Source organism: Sebastes umbrosus, chromosome 9, assembly GCF_015220745.1.
Source record: "Sebastes umbrosus isolate fSebUmb1 chromosome 9, fSebUmb1.pri, whole genome shotgun sequence".
Taxonomy (NCBI): Eukaryota; Metazoa; Chordata; class Actinopteri; order Perciformes; family Sebastidae; genus Sebastes; species Sebastes umbrosus.
In genome coordinates this window covers 26,856,387-26,876,921 of record NC_051277.1, presented here as the reverse complement: position 1 = coordinate 26,876,921, position 20,535 = coordinate 26,856,387, and the positions used below count along the sequence as shown (strand labels likewise).

Sequence of the window (20,535 nt, the reverse complement as noted above, 5' to 3'; positions counted from 1 at the left end):
AAACCGTGGTAACGCCGTTGCCTCGCTCAGAGGACATCCTTACCATAATAACACTACTTTAGGAGTAGTTTCAAAAGCGTGTCGGAGAACTATGGTGGACTTCAAGTTACGTAAAGACGTGAAAGATCCTCGCTAGAGCCAGTGTTTGGCTGGTGCTACTGTAGAAACATGGCGGAGCAACATGGCGGACTCCTTGAAAAAGACCTGCTCCCTATGTAGATATGAAGGGCTCATTCTAAGCTAACGAAAACACAACCATTCTTAGTTTCAGGTGATTAAACACTAATGAAAACATAGTTATGAATTTTATATTCCACTTCTGCTAATAGATCCCCCAAAATGTTACACACTGTTCCTTTAAAACACAGTTTTTAATGGTGCTTTTCATACAAAATGATTCTGAATGGTCTGATGGGGGCGCTATAATGAGAAGTCTAAAATTGTGGGGTTGTCCTGGTGGTTTAGTGATTTTGAGTCACTTACCTTATAATTGAAGCAAATCTGGTTTGAGTCTGGCCAGGGACCTTTGTTGCATGTCATCCTCCCGTCATTCCCAGTCAACCTTGCATTGTATGATAAAGGCAACAATGAAATAAAATACATTTAAAAATTGTGGAGTACCATATGTCAGACACTGCTGTGGTTTAAAGGATGATGCCATTTAGATAGACCAGTTAGAGACACAGAGCAGCGAAGAAGATGGCTGAGTCCTCGCTGTGATCATCAAATTTGTCATCAACTGGTGTGTGAGGGTAGCTTTAAAAATGTATTCTGTCACACTGTCACATTGGATTCAAATATTGCCTCTTAAATCTATTTACTATCAATGTAAACAGACAATGTATATGTATATAGTAATACATAGCCTGAAACCAATGGGACATTTTGACTCGTCATAGCAGGAAAGTCACAGGTGTTGCTAATATGGCTGATTAACGATGGCTCTGTTGTATTGAAGAGTACCAGTAAGACATGAAAGTGAACTAGCATACACAGGAAGTGGCTAAACTAAATGGAGTACAGCCATAATATAGTATTATTATTATTATCACCCCTGTGGTTTTCCTGGCGTCATACCAAAATGTCTGCTGTGAAAAAGGCATATTTGAATGAAAATAAATTTGAAAGCTATATAATTCATTTTAATAATTATTATTTTTTTCTAAAAACATTTTGAAGGAGTATGAAATATTGCAAATAATCTTCTATGTATACAATTATGTTTCTACTAACATACATAAGGCTGGCGGCATGGTGGTGCAGTGGAGTTTGCATGTTCTATCCGTGGTTAGCGTGGGTTTACTCCGGGTGCTCCGGTTTCCTCCCACAGTCCAAAGACATGCAGGTTAGGTTCATTGTTGACTCTAAATTGCCTGTAGGTGTGAATGTGAGCGTGAATGGTTGTCTGTCTCTATGTGTCAGAGTCCAGGGTGTACCCCACCTTTGCCCAATGTCAGCTGGGATCGACTCCAGCCGCCCCACGACCCTGAATGTTATAAGCCGTTACAGGTAATGGATGGATGGATGGATACTTAAGGCTCCATACATGGAACTATAGACAAAGTCAATGCTGCCATCTACTGGTCATCATTGCAATTCCATTCTTACTGTACATTTGGGGCACTGGCTTCTTGATTTTATTACCACTTCTTCATATAAATAAAGAATTGTCAACTGTAACTATAACTGTCAACTAAAAACAACAAACAACAGTTGCTTTTTTGGTTACAAAGATGACAGGACTGTTTCAAAATGGTAGGAATAAAGTTTTATTTTCCATATGAAGGGGTGGTTTTGGATTTTTCTTCTTTTACAAGTAGTATGTTTTTGATAAAACTTGCAAAAAATCTTCTAGCATATTCCAAGAATGATGGACATGAAGAGAAGGGGATTTATTGCTGAATGTTAAAATGAAGACACGTTTTTTTATTTTTTTCACCGAGTGGAAAAACGATTTGCTTGCTGCTTTTTCCATGCACCCAACTACCAGTACCACTAGGACATGCAGAGGGGTCAGGGGGTGAGAGGAGAGGAGAGGAGAGGAGAGGAGAGGGGAGGAGGGAAGGGGAGGAAAGAGGGAGGGGGGGGGGAGAGAGGGAGTCGGGAGGTAAAAAAGACGAAGGCAAACTGCTTGACAAACACAAACATGGTAAGGCTGTGTGTGTGTGTGTGTGTGTGTGTGTGTGTGTCATATGAGGGTTTGTGTGTGTCTGTGTGTGCTTCATTATGTGTGTATGATGTGTCGGATGCATGTGTGTATGTAAAGGTCAAAGGGGGGAGTGCAGGGTGAGGAGAAAGAGGGCGGGGGTTGGGAGGGGTTAACAATTCAACTAGCTCTAGAAGCACACTACCCTCACTTGCAGTATTTCCACGTTGCAAATCCCAGATTGGTTACAGTGATAGTAAGACAAAACTAGCCGGACCTTTGGGCCGTGAACCCAAATAATGTTTTTATAAATTTCTAACGTGACTCCCCTGAATCTGAAGGTTTCGTCGCCATTTTTAAGATACTTTCTATGTCTGTGATCCATGCATCTCCCGTGTGAAGAAAACGATAAAAAAAAACTCTACTTATTGGAAATGAACTCTAATAGGGGACACGTATTGTATCTAACACATTTTCCTGTGAGCTTGAAAGGGGGTCTCTAAACCCGATGAAGGTGAAGGGTCTCTGACATGATCAGCCTACTGTAAAGCTTGGTTTATGGTCGCCGTACTGAAGCCGCGGCAGGAAATCACGTCATTGCGGCTTTCGCGTGGCGCACAAAGGCTCTGCATTTCTCTGAATTTTTGTAACTACGCGCCGACTGTGCACGCATGGATGCTTTCGAGGGAAAAACTGGAACTCTACGAGTGTTCATTGAGAGACCACAGGGACAGTCACATCATTAAATACTTGAATAGAAATAGGCAACACACTGGGGGGAAAAAAGGTCTCATGGAAAGAGTGGCGACCCGAGGCGAAGCACCGAAGAGACAGAGAGTCATTTTGACTTGGAGGTAAGCGACAATAATAATTACAGTACACAAATGCAATGTTTGGCGGTACGTTGGTGTTTACTACTGTTGCCAGGCAGCCTACTTTCCTTTCCGGTAACACTGGTTGACTTCTTGCTTATCCACAGAATATTTTGTTTGTATGCCCCCTGGTGTTTCGGAGCATATTGCGCGTTGAGCACATGGATGTATAAAGAGAACTGGATACAGCGTTGTAGGCGGGGCCCCGTTCATTCCTATGAGAGTTGCTCAGTGGCGCATGATGCCAAAATGTCTCGACTTCCAACTGGAAAAGTACAAGGATCTTCCGGCGATCTCCCACATCCATTGGGCCGAAGGAGCAGGCGCAGTAGCGTCCGCTCTGTCACATGGCTCGGTCACGGGGGTACAGCCGTCACAGTGTCGTCAGGGCTTGCTAACTTCGCCTCCCAGCCCTCGCTCCAGCCTCGGTCTGGGTCTCATTCACATGAACGGAGGAAGGGAAATAACTCTGGATTCGGCTATTAGTGCATTTTACAACTTTTAGGACCTAATGATTTAATAAGGGCTTTTAGAGTGTTCATACTGGGGAGTTGATTCACCTAAAAAAAATTACAGCCGTCTCTTTAACAATGTAAGTCTATGGGAGAAAGTATTTTTGGGCCCAATGGCATCACGTGACGGACACGGAAGTTGTAGTACCACCGTTTGGCCACTACGAAAATTGGGATTGACGACCGGTGGTCTTCCTGGGGGGCTTGGTTGAACATAAACGCCATCTATGGAGGCCCGAGCCACGGTGTCTCGTGCGAGTATAAACAAAGCTTTAGTGTGCTGTCATCTGGAGATGGGGCCTAAATTCATCTGCTAGTTGCCTCTGAAGTTCGGTGAGGGGGGGGTGAGAAAGACATGAAGGTGAGGGGCGATGTGAGGTGGAGGGGAGCGGGGGGGCGGGGGAAGGGGGGGGGCAGAGACAGACAGGTAACAGATCATTCAGTCAATATGACCAAGCAAAAGAAGTTCAATCAATAAAAGGTATAGGAATGCAAATCAAGGATGCAGTAATCAGTAATAGCATTATACCACCGTTTGGCTGTGAGCTAAAGGAAAAGTAGAACTCGCTCTCTAGCAGTGTGAACCTGCACGTGGCGATTTTTACCATCGGAGCAGTGCCATCGCTACAGGGGTGAAAGGTGGTGGCGATTCCAGGGGTCCACAGCTGGAAAGGGCCCCAAACTAGTAGGTTTATATTAATTGAAAAAAAGAAAAGAAAAGGGGGGAACCCAGAGCAATATCCTCCTCCCAGGGGGCCCAGAATTCCTAGCTACGCCCCTGCAACATAGTGAACAGATGTGGTCTCCGCATCATTTTTTCATCATCATCATCACACATGCCCACTTACACACATACACACGACCTTTTGAAGTAAAAAAAAAAAAAAAAAAAGCAACCCTTCTGATTCCAAGAGTTTTTTTTTTACCCACGCTCCCTTGATCATGAGTGAACGCAACAAACCTGACGGACAGACAGGAAGGAAGGAGAGTGAGGGGGACGTGGATCTGGCCTTGATGACTGAACTGTGACTGAGATGGCGTGCGCTCTCTGCTTTGAGTCTTTTTGGCTGTGATGCGATGGGGGAAGTCCTGAGACACAGTGCGGCTCTAAGCTGCTGGCATAGGAAACGGGCGGGCTGGGCAGTCCACGGGAGGCCAGAGTCAGGCTGGATTACAACTGGATTGGTTCGGTTCGGTTTGGATCGGCAGCTCCCTGGCCAATGACTGCTCACGGAGGGAGGTGCTTACAGTGCAATGGAGCTTCTGGCAGCGTGAGGATTGGTGAGAGGAGCATGTCAGTCGAACAAGAGGCCACACTTTTTCCGAGGTGAACGGAGGCGCCGACCAAATGAGGCTTCATGATGTGTACACACACATACGAACACACACACACACACACACACACACACATAGACACACACACACACACACACAAACACTGCAACCACCACCAATGTCATGGCAGCACCCTGAACACCTACACAGGAATCTGGAGTTACTTCCCCTCAACAACACTCTTGTTTTCACAGAAATAACAACAAATGACTGACAGGCGGCGAACGAGGACATAAATGACCGATGTGATTCATCCAACAAAAAAAAAATCATCCGAGAAAAAACTACCCTACTCTTCCGGTTGCGTCAGTGACTGAATGTCCCTGTGAAACGAGCGCATCGCGTGGATCATACTCATGTAAACAGACACCTTTTACACAGGAGGAATCAATATTGCATGATGACGTAATCAGATCACAGTTCAAAAAAGAGGAAGATCCCAAATCAGAGAGAAAACCAAAGCAAAAGGAAGGAAGAGGGTTGGTCTCTATAAAAACGAGGAGTCTTTATAAGAAAGGCTACAAAAACTCAATGGGACCTCCGACTTCAGCATACAGCAAAAGGCACCACAATATTATTCTATTTATCTAACTTGTGAAAAAATTGGCACGTAATTCTCTTATTTTTTCATCTCTCATAATGCTGTAAATCAAAAAACTTTACATATAAATATTTCCCCCCCGTTATAAAAAAAGTCTTTGCTGTTAGCTAGTAGACAATTTTTGCTGAAATGAAAATAAATATTTCATTTGTTTAGAATATCTGTCTGTTATACAAAATAAAAATATTTCTCCTAGGTGCAGGTCTCTAGTCCACTGGTTGTGTGTAGGAGGAAGGGGAGTGTGTGAGGTGGAGGGGTGGGTGGTGGTGGGGGGGCGGGGGTAAGTCTTAAAGGGGCATGTTGTCAGCCTTGGAGCGGTGCGAATGCGAGCTGCGGCTCTGCCCGTTGCTGCGCGTCCCCGGCCGACTCAGCCCGCGGTGAGTCCGTGTGTCCGCGCCGGATGACGTCCGGTAACCCGGGACGGGTAAGGGCGGGTCCATGTTCATGTTCTGCATACTGAGGAAAGGTGTGCTCTCCCCGTGAGCGTCCTCTTCCTCCTCCTCTTCCTCCTCCTCCTCTGACTGGCTGAAGCTCTGTGAGCTGTAGTCCCGTAGGCCCGTTGAACGCTGGGAGATGTGTCCGTTGAGGCGGTTGCGTCGCGGGCGTCGCCGGCTTCGGATGGGTTCCCGCGAAGAGGCGTACTCCTGCGTGGTCTCGTAGGCCTCGTCGTCAGGGAGACGGTAGGGGCTGGACGGTAGGCTTCCTGTGCTCTCCGTCAGGTAGGGTCGCCGCGGACGCCGGGGCTGCCTGTATAAACTTCCATCCTACAACATAAAACAGAGTGGAGGGTTTGATTGAAACTGTATATATTAAAAAGGCGGGTCCATCTGCGTTCTTTTCTTTTTTTTCCAAATGGAAACGCCCACTCAGCCGTTAGCAAAAAGCTGTGATGTACAGTAGGTTACCTCAGTAAGCTAATCCATAAGGTTATGAATAATGTGAATGCTAGCACAAGCTGAGTCAAAGTTAGCTGTGCCAAGTTTAAAATTAAAGTTTTAAATAACTGAAAGGGTTAGTTTGTATTTTTTGAAGTGGGGTTGTATGTATACTCCCGCATTCTGCGAGGTAAAATTACTGCTTTTGTGAATGTAGTCTGGTGGCTTTGAAGAGAGCGATATAACGGCTTCAGTTCCCTGTCAGAAAGGGCTGTCTGACAGTGAGGTAAAGCGGCTGTGGACGGAAGCAGCAGAAAAACGTATTTTAGCCACCTAAAAAATCAATATCAGTTTAAGTGTACGCTATATTTAGAATATTTTCACCGCTTTCCCTCGCCATCAGACAGCCCTTTTCGACATTGCTTAGCTTCTCTCCTGTCTGCTTCTCCAAACTGAGAGCATGCCGACCGCCATCTAAGTTACTGTATGTAGTGTTAATACAATACACTGACTATAAGGATGTATATATACTGTACATGTGGCAGCGTCATCATGCTGAAACTTACATCAGGTCATGCGGGCAATTTTTTCCGAAGGGCTTGAAGGGAAAATCCCATTTTGACGCTAAAACATACATACTTTGACCAAAATTTGAATGTTTGGATTAGAATACTTAAGGAACACCACTGGGAAGCTACAGAATGATATAAAAAAAGGAAAAAAAAAACTAAATAATGCACCCACCCTTTAAATATGAATGTTTGTCAGTGGTTTGCTCAAAGGAACTTCAGCAGGGTGGATGCCAACAGAGGGATTTGAACCATCAGGTCAAAGGATAAGTCTGGTTATATGCTATATTTTTCTTATTGTGAAAAAAAAGCTAAACCAACAATTAACTCATCCTACTAACAAGTATGTCTATCTAAACTGATATACAGTAGGCTATTCCTCTGTGCCGCAGAACTCCAATATTGTTCAAAAACTATTAAAAACCATGAACACACAAACTGTAGTTTATTTATTTTGAGATGATCCCACATGCACCGCCCTGCTGCTGAGAATACTCTCAAGAGCACTAAATGTATTATTCCGCGGCTGAAAATAGTCCCTCAACAAAGACAGATAGGATTACTGTTTTAGGTCTTTTCATGGGATTTGTTTACAATGAAAAATATAGAACATAACCAGCCCTATTCGTTAACTGATGCCATGTAGTCACCACCACGGTGTGATTGTAACGCGTGTACTATATTTGCCTACGTACATCGGGGCATCGTAGCAGCGGCTGGTCGTCCTCTCTGTGGTAGGCGGCAGCGGCGGGGGGCAGGGAGAGGGCGTGGCCTGTGTTGGGCGAGGTGATCTGGAAGGTGGGCACCTGGGGCGGCAACGGGGGGTAGTGAAACTCCACTGGAGACAGGCGCGCTGGCGTGGTCAGCGCCGACACATACCTGGACAGGAAAGACAACAGCAGATTATTGCGGTGTCTGAATCACATCTTGAACACAAAGTCCACTGAAACTAGCTCACATTTGGCTACAGTTTGTAATAGTCAGTATCAGCCAGTCTGTCAATGAGTCCCATCCATCTGTTTTCTAAACCACTTGTCCTCTTCAGGGCCGGGGGGTTGGAGCCTGCCCAGCATGCACTGGGCAAGAGGAGGGGGACACCCTGGACAGGTCGCCAGTCAATCACAGGCCTAACACACACAGACAGACAACAACATTCACACCTGCGGGCAATTTAATGTTTCCAGTCCACCTGACCTGCAAGGCTTTGGACTGTGGGAGGAAGAATATAGAAACTCCACACAGAAACACTCACTGCAGCCAGCTGGCTCCGGCTCGCACGCAGGACCTTTCTGCCGTGAAACGACAGTGTTAACTGCTGAGCCACCTCGCCATCCACACAGTCCGTCTCAAGAAGATGAAAAACATTACTGTACATGTGCCTTCGCAAAGAGCGTACGACTGCTGCACCTCAGTGAGTTTAGTTGGTAATGCACTGAAGAGATCCCAAATTCTGAAACATTGAGTCAATTTAGCAACCTAAATGATCCACGCTTATCTAGGGCTGGGCGATATGGCCAAAATGTTCCGTTACGATATAGATCATTTCATATCTCGACAACGATATCACGATATAGCAATACAATAAATAATAGTAAATATACACCTGTGTGAATTAAATACTTGACAAATGAAAAGTACCGTGTATTTTTTCATTTAATTAGGAACTTTAATGCAAAATGAACATAACAGTTTCAAGTGAAATTATAGACAAAAAAATTTATAAATATGTCCGGCTATAAACTGACAATGCTTACACGCATGCACACAAACACAGAGTAATCCGATTAAGACAATAGTTTGATTTAACTGAGTTCAGGTTTTCTGAGAAATTTGAGTTAGTATGTGCTTATTAACAATTTAGACGACACAATTGTGTATCGCGATATCTCGATATATGATTTCATCACAATACGATTCCATTGAAAGACGATAAATTATCATAGTGAATTATCACCCAGCCCTACACTTATAAGTTTGCAATGATATAAGAAGAACATGAGGAAGACACAAAGCAGATCACGACTGGTTTTATGTTGTACGGACAAGTCACTTTTTACATGAAGTCATGTAAAATTCCTCCTAACTTATTATGCTTTTTGACACATTCCTTTAGTTAATTAATGTGAAAACAATTACAGAATATTCATGTTCAATATTAAGAAACTGTACTAGTATAGTGCAAACAGGTAATACAAACATAACTAAATAAAGGAATGGTAAGTCTGTTTATTAGTCAGAGGGCATTCTGGGACGTGTAGGAAACCATTAAAGAGGACCTATTATGCTTTTTCCCCTTTCCTTAAGTGTGTTTCATACAGTATATATTCTTTGTGCATGTTAAAGGTCTACAAAGTTACAAAGCCCGAAGTCAGCACCAAAGGGAGTTACTCTCCCCCACAGAAACACTGCTCCTGAACTGCCTGAAACGCCTCGCTTGAAGTCCCGCCTTTTCTTCCCTAACGTGGTGATGTCACAGAGTAACATATTTGCATGATACCTGCCTAGTTTGGCACACCCTCAAACAAAGCTAGTTAGAGCGGAGCTGGAGCAGAGTCCGAAGACTTTGTTATGTTGACCAATCACAACAGAGTGGGACAGCTGACCAATCAGAGCAGACTGGGCTTTTTAGGTCTCAAACAGAGCGTTTCAGACAGAGGGTGAAGAGGTGCTGCAGCACAGCCGGTAAGAGAGAAATAAAGTGTTTTTTGAACATTAAATCATGTAAACATGTTCTAGTAGAAACCCAAAAGACAAGGTTGCACCTGAAAATAAGCATAAGAGGTCCTCTTTAACTGGTAATTGGTAAAAATAATGTCAACGTGGTTAAATTATTTCATTACCTTCACTACCACTAAAGCACTGGTTTATATATTCACATTACAATATACTGTATCTGGGTGATGTAGACCTGGACATTGAAAAAATCATAACCATTAACTGCCACTTGGGACCGCCAAAGAGTAAAGAGGCTGGTGTGATAGAAGGTAAAATAAAGTAAAAGTGTTGTAGAGTCATAAAGACCCACCACCAACACCACCACACACACACACACACACACACATTATAACCTTCCCTACCTGTCACTGTGAGGCGAGTCTCTTAGAGAGTCGTAGGAATCCCCGTACTGCATTCCCGGTCCGGACATGTCCGTGCAGCCCCAGTGGGCGGCCCTCCTCGCCATGCACGCCGGGCTGCTGCACTTACTGGTTCCCACAGAGCTTGACAGCCCGCCTGACTGGCAGTCTGAGTTCATACTCTCTGTTCGCTCCATGCTCCACGTCTGCTCCTCGTGTCTGCAGGTGTGGGTGTCAGCAGAACAAGTTTAAAAAGGTTATAACAGAACCGAGGAGCCAGGAGGATACAGAGGATGAAGGAATGCTGGGTAAAGAGACTATACAGCAAAAATTGTTCATATGTCTATTGTTACAGCAATACAGCAAAAATTGTTCATATCAAACTGTCCGATCCTATTGATAATCAACAGCCAACTGTGCAACTCTACACAATCTGATTGTACACTAACTGTCCAGCATGAAAGAGAAAGTAAACAAGTGTCTGGTGATGACAGCGGAGCATCAATAAGCCAAAGTCACACATGTGTTTCTCAGGAGTCAGAGGACCAAACGAGAGGCTGAATGCCAATCAGTATCAGACTTGGGATGCTTATGTTGCTCTGTGTGTGCTGCATGTGTTAAGTAGAATTGGGCGAGTCTTTTGGCTCACATGTTAACCATGAATTGATACAGTATGTCAAAGCTCACTGCAATGAGTCTGTAGAGTCAATGTTCTGCCTTCCAGTGGTAAAACTTTTCATAAATCAGCTTTATAATGTTATATTTCATATAATGACAAATCTGCTACTCGTGTGAGTTTCAAGTGCAAGTCGCTGTGATTTTTCTCCTCTTGATATTGTTGTGGTATTTGTGGGATAAACTTTTCAGAACAAGTTGAACTACACTGCCAAAAAGCTGTTAAAGGTTGGGTTCACCCAAATCACATTTTCTTTTCTTCCTTGTGGTTTCTACCCATGCAGGTAGCATACATCAGACCGGCAATATGTCATCCAGAGCAGGCTCTCGTGACCACGCCCCCTTTTGGGGGGAAACAATCCTGTGTCCCTCGTTGACGGTAACAGAGTAAAGAGAAGAAGTTGAAACATGTCTCCAAACTTCTACTTTAAACAAACCGGTAATAGTAATAACGCTATGCATAAGAGTTGCTGTGTAGTTGGTTGCACTAACAATAAATCCCAAAACGCTGATCTCTGATTTGTTCCCCAGTCATGTCCTAAAAAAGACATAATAGAGGGGCTTTATGGCTCCAAGCTATAGACCAGACCAGCGTTGCGTCATCTCCGAGGCTGCGCTTCCTTTTGGGGGAAAGAAACTCGTCGTCACAGGAGAGAAAATTACAAAAAGCTGTTGTTTAGCGGGTTAACCGAGGCTTTCACACTGAGATTTGAGGCACATAAAATATGTTAATAATCACTGTCAGTGTGGTTAACGGCTAAATGATGATGGTGACAATGACTAACATGGTTAGCTAACGTTAGCTTGAGTGTGAGGTTGCTGCAGTAATACAGTCATACATTAACGTTATAGAAGCATCAGACTGTCGTCTCCAACTAAATCTCAGCCTATAGATAAATCAGTTGACTGTTAACTTGCTGGTTATTAACAGACAACACTTAGCCTAACGGGATTCAATCAAATATGTATAGAAGTCTGGATAAGCAATATCCGGCCACTGTGTTGGACGGAGGAAGACTGAAGTGACATGACGGCGATCAACCTTAATTTATTAAGGTATCGCGAACGCTCAGGTTCAGGCAAGGTCGCAAACTAATTATTAGACATGTTTATAAAACAAACGTTTGTTTAACAAGAGATGAATGCATACGAACTTTAAAAATTATAATCTAAACATACGTCAAATTGCATTGAAGTCTATGAGATCTTTGGTTTGCTTTCTCCCAAGAGGGAGCGCAGCCTTGACTTTTTGCAAAGTAGCCGTATCTGCCGGTCTGATGTATTGGTTTTCACTGTCCAAGAAAGTTGTCTCTGAGGTTTCTGCTGCCACCACAATACAAACATTTTTTTTTCCCATAAACAATGTTCCTGTTACTTTGAATGATCCACAGACTCACTACCAACAGCTATCATTGCAGCTACTTTCTACAAAAGAAATAATCACTATGAAAACTGTTAATAACTGAAACTGTAAGAAGAAGAATTAGGAGTATAGAAGTTCCTATCTTTGCTTGTGTATACACTTGGAGGTGTGTGTGGTAGGTCTACCTGGAAGCATGTGAGGCAGTGGTAGAGTGGTGGGAGCGGGTCGACATTCGGCTGCCTGCACCCTCAGTGCCGTGGCTGATCACACGCTCCGTCGTTGGGACGCTTTTGGGGATGTACTGCAATATACACACACACACACACACACACACACATACAGTACTTGAATCATTTTAATACTTGTTACTTTTGTTTCCAAATAATGATAGGAGTTTCTGCCTGCTCTTTAACGCCTGTCAGCTCTGTGCCACTATACAGTATTTCCCTGTGTTGTCAATGGATCAGAGTTTTATTTACACAAAGGCAAAAGGAGGCAAAACTGCTCTGAAGACTAAAAGAACCTCCTTGGTGGAGTTAAATCTAAGTGCTAAAGCTAAATCAAATCTACCAGTGACTCCATCTGAGGAGTTGTGAACCGGCCGAGGCTCTGTGGGCTTCCTTTGCAGTTTGCTCAGGTGAAGCTGACATCCAGTTCTAGTGTTTTCTTCTTCTTGTGTCCCTCCTTTGGCATTAAAGAGGACCTATTGTGTTTTTGTGCTTTTTCCTTTAGTGTATTATATTGTTTTTTGTGCATGTAAAAGATCTGCAAATTTACAAAGCCCAAAGTCCACACCAAAGGGAGTTACTCTCGCCCACAGAAACACTGCTCCTGAACTGCCTCGCTTGTCCCGCCTTATCTTCCGTAATGTGGTGATGTCACCAAGTAACACATGTACACCTGCCTGGCGGCTTGTTTTGCACGCCCTCAAACAAAGCTAGTTAAAGCGGAGTTTGAAAGGTTTGGTTCAGTTGACCAATCACAACAGAGTGGGCCAGCTGTCCAATCAGAGCAGACTGGGTGGAAAAATAAAGCGTTTTTTTGAACATTAAAGCATGTAAACATGTTCTAGTAGAAACCCAAAATACAAGTATGCACCTGAAAATGAGTGTAATAGGTCCTCTGTAATGAATATCTGAGGGTTTTCTGAAAATGTTGACACCAAATTCCCATTTATAGGACAGTTATATTTAATTAAAAGCACTGACATATACGGCTTTATTTCAGCAGCACTAAGAAAGCAAAGTCAGCCTGGAGATTACAAAATGTGACTTCTATGCATCCTGATAGGTAGCTAATAGATAACTGTAAATGTATTGCTTTGTTGTACCGTATTATTGTTATTGTTGGCTACCAGAAGCTAAAACGAAGTCACAGATGCCAAAAATGTCTCAACCTATCCATCTATGAAGTTAGTAACTTTTCTTCATCTTGACATTCAATCTAATCAGTTAATATTGTTGTATTTTTGTTTATTTTATTATTTTCTGCCTCTGAGAAAATCCTGACCCTGTCAGGAATGAGCTGTTGTGTTTTTTTTGGGTCGTCAGGACTCGGTGACTGTACTTCCAGCCTGTCAGTTAAACGTGACCTCAGGATCACCTGTACTTGCCTCCGCTGTGTGTTTCTACTGTTTGGACTCACATCAACCATGGGGATCTCCTCGTGACCGGGCCCAGGGTGGTTGGGTCCGTTGGGCAGCGTGAGGTTGGGCTGCTCCACACACTGATTCTGGTTCTGGTGTAGGTGATTGTGCATCTTCTTCCTCTGCTTCCTGGATCAGTGGTGATGAAGGAACAATAAGTGAGCTTCCATTACTTCTTAGCACTTCAGAATCACATGATCGTTTTATGGTTACAGCAGTATTATCAATGTACGGCAGCACTGTCTCACAACTTTTGACCACCAATGAATTAAAGCTTATTCTTCTGTTGTATTTAGTGTAAAATGCTCAGGATTGGAGGTCCATAAAAATTCCAGATTATGAAAAAAATACCATAAAGAGCAGCTAGGATTAATTAATAAATGAAGGCTCTTGATCAACTTGATGTGATTGGGTATTATGCAGTTTTAGAATGGACGATTTTCTCTTTTAGATAAGCTTCCAACATGACAAACTCACCAACAAACAAACAAACAAACAAACAAATAATTAGCTTTTTGCTAATAGAATGTGGCGTAGTGAATTATTCACTTTACAGTAATGGTAGAAAGTAACTAGTGGTGCCTTCAAATGGGGTCATGTTTACCATGTCCACCAGAAGAGTCCATATGAACGCCTCCTTCTTGTGGTATTTACGACCTCGTAACTGGAAAGTTTCTGAAAGCTCCGAGTTCACGAGTTGTGACGTGTTTGTTGACGTTGTCAGAAATGTCAGAAGCCATTGAAGTAAATCTTTTGGTACATTATAAATGAATATATTGTAATTTTAGTCGTATATTGTTTCACTTCATAATTTTATAATTTATCTGAGGAAAATGTAGATATTCCCAACGGCCTCATCTTTTTCCTCTGTCATTATGCCTTAGAATTTAGTGCATTATGGTACCCACTTGCTAGCTTGCTAAATTATTAGCCTCTGTGGCTTCTAGACGCCGACAGTAACGTTAATATTGCCGTTGCTTGGCAGTGATATTCTCACAACTTAACCACTTGAACGTTAAGCATATCGTGTACACGACTTCCCATGTTGTAAACACGAGTTCACGAGTTTCATTTGAAAGCACCATAAGTACACTTACACAAGTACTTTACTTGAGGGGATAGTTTGGGTGTTTTGAAGTGGGGTTGTATGAAGTACTTATCCGTAGTCAGTGTATTACCTATAGTAGATGACGGTGGGCCGCCCCCAGTTTGGAGAAACAGACAGGAGTTACCACACGGAAGCAAAACAATGTACTGCTGTGGACAGGCCCGGCAGCAAAACGTATTTTAGCCACCTAAAAGAAAGGCTCACCTAAAAAAATCCATATCAGTTTATGTGTACGCTATATGTAGAATATTTTCGCCGGTTTACCTTGCTGCCAGACAGCTTTACAGTCTATGTTTTCGAAGGGGGAATCGAAGCAGTTATCTATGCTTTCGCCAAAGCAACCGGACACTAATTTTACCTTGCAGAACACAGGGGTTGCTGGTCTATCGCTGCCTCGATCGGTTAGTTTGTTTGTGCTATTACGTGACTTTGGTTAGTTCGGATTTACCACAGTCACACAGTCACACAATAATACAAACAAACTAACCGTTTGAGGCAGCGGTAGAACAGCAACCCCTGTGTTCTGTGAGGTAAAATGACGTATTATTATGTTTTTTTTCAATGGAGTCTGGTGGCTTTGTTGTGAGCATAGATGGATAAAACGGATTCAGTTCCCCGTCAGAAAGGGCTGTCTGACGGCAAGGTAAAGCTGTGAAAATATTTAAATATAGCGTACACTTAAACTGATATTGACTTTTTAGGTGAGCCTTTCTTTTAGGACGCTAAAATACGTTTTGCTGCCGGCCCCGTCCACAGTAGTACATTGCTTTGCTTCTGTGCAGTAACTCCTGTCTGTTTCTCCAAACTGGGGGCGTGCCGACCGTCATACAATACACTGACTATGGATAAGTACCTCATACTACCCCACTTCACAACACCAGAACTATCCCTTTAAGTACATTTTGGCGGCTCATTACTTTTTTTTTTACAGTGGGTTAATTTGAAGGTTTGGAGCCTTTCATAAATAATGAGTCAGTTATGTTTCCTTCAAAGACACATACTTGGTTTTGCAGTAGGCCACCACACAAACGATGCCAACCACCAACAGCGCCACGCAGATGCCTGTGATCGTCAGCACCCGCCTCTGGTAGAGCTCCTCGGCTTCTGTGGACGGAAACACACGCACATACAAACACACACACGTTCACGTACACGCACACATCCATGTATTGCAGACAGACAATCACAAGACAGAGAAGAACACGCGCACACACACACAGACACACACACACGAACAGCATGAGCGCTACTCCATTGATGGTGACTACAGAAACATTGTTCTCACTATTATCTGCTGCCATCCTATCCCCTGTGCTGTCTATAATGTCACATGCCTTTGCAGTTTTAACTGCACTACAGTCAAACAGTGCTACTACAACATAGGAGTAATTCTACAAGCACATAAATATTATGATGAAAAGCACAGCTACATCCTGACATAGACTTCCTGCTGTCCCTGTACAAGTGTATTAACAATGGCCATGGGGATGTAATGCTACAGATGGCACTGGAGAGGATCTGAATGCATGCCTGTATGGATGGAATCCTCAAAAGACAAGTCGTCCACATGGAGAAATTAAATAGTTCAAAGTGTTGACACCACAATGGCCTGAGAGTATTAAGGTTTAGTATTCACAAAGCTCACCAGAACTATAACTGACATACAAGTTAAAGAAAAATGCAAAACATGTTTGTATATAAATGTCACTTTGACATGAATTAATTAATCTAAATAATGAAATGGATATATTTTACTTTGTATATGTTCCTATGCTTGTAGGAACAGATAACGTTTTTGTACGCTATCAAGTTTGACTATTCACAGAAGCCTATAAGTCTGTTAGGTCACCCTGTGGTGGTCATACTGGAGGTCCTTTTGCTAACAAAGACTACAGTATAAACAGTGACATTTATAAAGTTGCTTTTCTTTCTCACACTGTGAGGGAGGTTTTCAGTTTTTGTCAAAGCAAACATCATTAATCTCTAAGGTTGTGTCTGAAATTCCATGCTAACATGCTAATATTTAGTAAGCTAAAACAGTATGTGAGATTTTTTAAAATAGGTCCGAAATCTTAACCAATAGTAAGCAAATTGCATACTATTTCCAGTGAAATATTACAGTATGCAACGCTGGACAATGCGATAGTGAGGACAACGTTCATAACAGACAATGGCGGACAGCTCTGTAACGTCAATAACGCTTACACTGTATTTGTAAGATTCCACTTTGCTATAGGCGTAATATCGTTTTTAAATTAGTTCAGATTTTATGATTCTCACAAATCACATTTGGTCACATGAGGTTGGTACGGGTTACCATGGTTACGCGTCTCCAACCGGCAAGGATGCTCTCAGGAAATTACTGCTCAGCGTGTCCGAAAAGATACATACGACTGTTTATTCACACAAAAGTGTGTTGAACGATATTGAAAACATATTGAGATTGATTTTGGACGCAGCCTAACCCTTGTTTGTTTTTTATAAAGTAGTTATTTAACAGCAGGCAGACCGCAGTGTTTTGTTGCCCTCTCTGGTTCAGAGTTTCGAGCCTATTTTACTTTGGACCACAGCCAACCATCACTGATAACTGTGGTTGGGTGTGGTCAGAAGTGTGTATTGTTGCACCAGGAAGCACACCCTACAGTAGCTGTGTTTCCATTCAATTGTCAAGCAAATTTTAAGCAAACTTTTGAAATGTCGCAAAAAAAGAAATGTGAATTAGGCACGTTTCCATCAACTTGTTTGAAGTGAATAAACTCGGCTAAAGATAATCTACAGTATATCTAACCATCTCAAACCACTTATGAGAGAAACAATGGAGAGAGGTCTTCAGGAATTTTGGGCAAGTTTTAATTGTTCTTTCATGTCAGCTAGTATTGGCCATGTTTCATGCAGTCTAGAGACGAATTTGTACGTTATGGGAATATCCGAGAAGACGCAGACAGCGGAAACAGCTGATCAGTCATGTGAGTTAAAATGTTAGCTACGACAGAATTTATTTGGCAAAAGCGTTCCCAATTTATTTGGCAAAAGCGTTTAGCACAACTCTTTTTCCACAAAGGCAAAAACTACCTCAAGCGAGTGTAAAAACTTTTTTCACAATTGAGGAAGTTTTATCAAATTTTGATATTTCTTTACAACTTTTCTAAAGTGATACTTAAAAATGTGCATATAAATGTGTGAATGGAAACACGGCTAGTGATGTCACGAGTTGCTGGAGTACACTTGTACATCACTGCAGCAAGGTGAAACCACTGCAGGACTTTATAAACAATATTTTAGCAATCTAAACCCAATCCCAATTTCAATCAAAGTTGTTTCAGTTTCCTGTCCTTGACCTTTAACTACGTTGTTGTTTTACTTGCAAAAATGTGACCATAGTTTTTTGTTTTTGCTTGAAAAACACGTAGAAATAAGCTACCATAAAAGACATTTCCCTTTTCCATATGAAGCTATTGAATTGACCTATAATTTTACAAAGAAATAATTTTCAAGTGGCCAAAATTGTTTATTTTATTCTACATTTTACTATTTGCTCACTAACAATTCTCCAGACAACACTTCTAAGAGATTTGTAGGATGTCTACGAAGTGTTTTTCTGGTGACAGGATCGAGTTGGTAGTGTCATAGTGAGAACTTGCATTTGGGAACATCTCTAGACAGATTTGGATCACATTACACTGACACTGCATTAAGCTCATTAAGTTCTAACAGGTTTATTTGTGGTGATGCCGTGTGAATACTTCTTCACCATCCTGGTGCATCTAAGGTTAATTCAGATTTGTGGGCCTGCTGTGGTGTAACACTCTGTGTCAGAACGGAAAGCGCAACGACACAATGACAGAGGGAGCAACAAACAGAACGGAACATGAGGGGAGGAGGGAGGGAATAAAAGGAGAAAAGGTTTAAGTGGTGGGGAAGGAGGAGCAGGAGGAAACATGTAGACAGAGGGAGAGGAGGGGCGTGTCCAGGAGAAAGGCCCAGGGAGGAAGTAGTCCCCAGAACCAACAGACTGACCTGACTTTGTCCCCTTATCAGCTAAAACAGGATTATAGAGGCCCTTGGATTGTTAGTCACGGCCGAATTAAAGTCCCTGAAGATAAATCACTGTTTTTCAATGTCGTATAAACCTTCTGATACACACATTTTTGTTAGTTTCTTCTCACTTTGGACTAAAACTGAGGTCGTCTGCTGAACACAGTGACACCCAGGGATGCACCGATGACTCAAATAGCTGGATCGGGTATTGGTGACAATGGAGCCGATCTATTCAATTCAATTCTATGTTTATATACTATATACATTATATACTGGAATTTGAATTCCTGTGTAAGTTTTGACCAATTTGTTGCTGCATTAAAAAGGTTTACACTTGAATTATAATTCCTGTCAATTTTACTGATTTTTTTTACCAAGTTTCTGGTGTACAATTTATTATTTTAATAATAAATAACAATTCCATTACTTTATATCTATATCTACCGAAAAAGGTGCATCCCTAGTGACACCTAACATCGAATCCATCAATCTGTCAATTTATTAGCTGTGGTTCTTATGGATGAAAATACACCAGAAAGCTGAATTTGTTGATTTTATTGTATTTCTGAGATCAGCTTGAAACAGGGACAAGTGAATCAAAAACTGTCCCCTTTACCTAATTCATCACCTCACCTTTCCCCGTCTCCGCTCCCTCAAAAAGCTCTAGACACGCCACTGAAGAGGAGGGAAGGGGGGTGAGGAAGGGGAAGGGGGAAGGGGTGGGGTGGGGGGGGGGGAGTCTAAATAAAGGGCCTCTGTAGGGATTGACAAGCCTACGAGAGCCTCGGCCCGGCATTGTGTGCGTGTCACAGGGTACTGATACAGAGAGGCGAAGGGAAATGGGAAGGCGAGCTCGCCGGCGCAGCGGAGCCAAACAGCGATCGTGATTTAGGACAGGCGAGCTCTTGACTCTGACACTGAGTCAATCAAGGGCAGAATAATAAGGACAGACTATGTGGTCAGGCCTTTTGCTCGCTTTTGGCAACGCTTCGCAGAAATACTCGCAGCTTGCATGTTTTTATTCGACAGGCTGCTGAAGCCAATGTGCACGCTGCCAAAGCCCAGAGGACGGGCCAGATACTTGTATTTATCGATGATGTGAAACAGTGTCTGATTTTTGGACAAAGACGGTAGCTTTTTGCTCTTCTATGGTGTCCAGGTAACCAAAACTTTGATTTGTAACAGGCCGTGCACATTGTGTTTTAATTCACCTCTGCACTTTCTTCCATTAATGTATCGTTCCCAGTTAAATTCTCTAATGTCTGCTTCTCCAAGACTGTAAGAAGAGAGTGCATGCAGAGGAGGGAGGTTACGTGTCTTTACAGTAAAAGCAGGTTAGTGGGCAGGAGAAAAAGAGGGACAGGTTGAGGGAGACCCAGTTGTTGGTTTTAGAAAGAAGATGGCACAATAATGTGTGACTGTGAGAGGATCTTGGCAAACCCTTTAAGCACAGCAAAATGAATAATAATGTTCCATACCCATAAATTCAATTCTGAGAAGCTCTGCCAGCGCAGAAAGTTGTCGTGGTAAAAAGGAGAGAGACAGATAGGGTCAGGTGTAACGTCCACTTTGGAGCAGATATATTATTTCCTGTGTACGCTGGACCAGGATATATGTTAATTAGTGCTGTCAATCATGGTGATTGACACGTGTACCGTCCAGTAACAGACAGACAACTCAGACAGCCTCAGCTCTGTGACCCCCGAGAAATGAAAAGAACCA

General features: G+C 42.6%; 1 protein-coding gene and 1 long non-coding RNA gene across 2 annotated transcripts in view; one reads left to right on the top strand and one right to left on the bottom strand.

The window, feature by feature from the left end:
• LOC119494466 overlaps positions 1-20,535 on the top strand; it is a 30,260-nt gene that overhangs the window by 7,304 nt on the left and 2,421 nt on the right. Inside the window, exon 2 of the long non-coding RNA XR_005208218.1 lies at positions 11,917-11,921. This is a non-coding gene — a long non-coding RNA (uncharacterized LOC119494466). The remainder of the gene's footprint in view (positions 1-11,916; positions 11,922-20,535) is intronic.
• nrg2b (neuregulin 2b) overlaps positions 3,997-20,535 on the bottom strand; it is a 75,390-nt gene continuing 58,851 nt past the window's right edge. Inside the window, exons 6-11 of the mRNA XM_037780352.1 lie at positions 15,777-15,879; positions 13,667-13,796; positions 12,208-12,323; positions 9,988-10,203; positions 7,606-7,789; positions 3,997-6,230 (exon numbers count right to left, since the gene is read on the bottom strand). Of these exons, the coding sequence (XP_037636280.1) occupies positions 5,754-6,230; positions 7,606-7,789; positions 9,988-10,203; positions 12,208-12,323; positions 13,667-13,796; positions 15,777-15,879 (1,226 nt within the window). The 3' untranslated portion in view covers positions 3,997-5,753. The remainder of the gene's footprint in view (positions 6,231-7,605; positions 7,790-9,987; positions 10,204-12,207; positions 12,324-13,666; positions 13,797-15,776; positions 15,880-20,535) is intronic.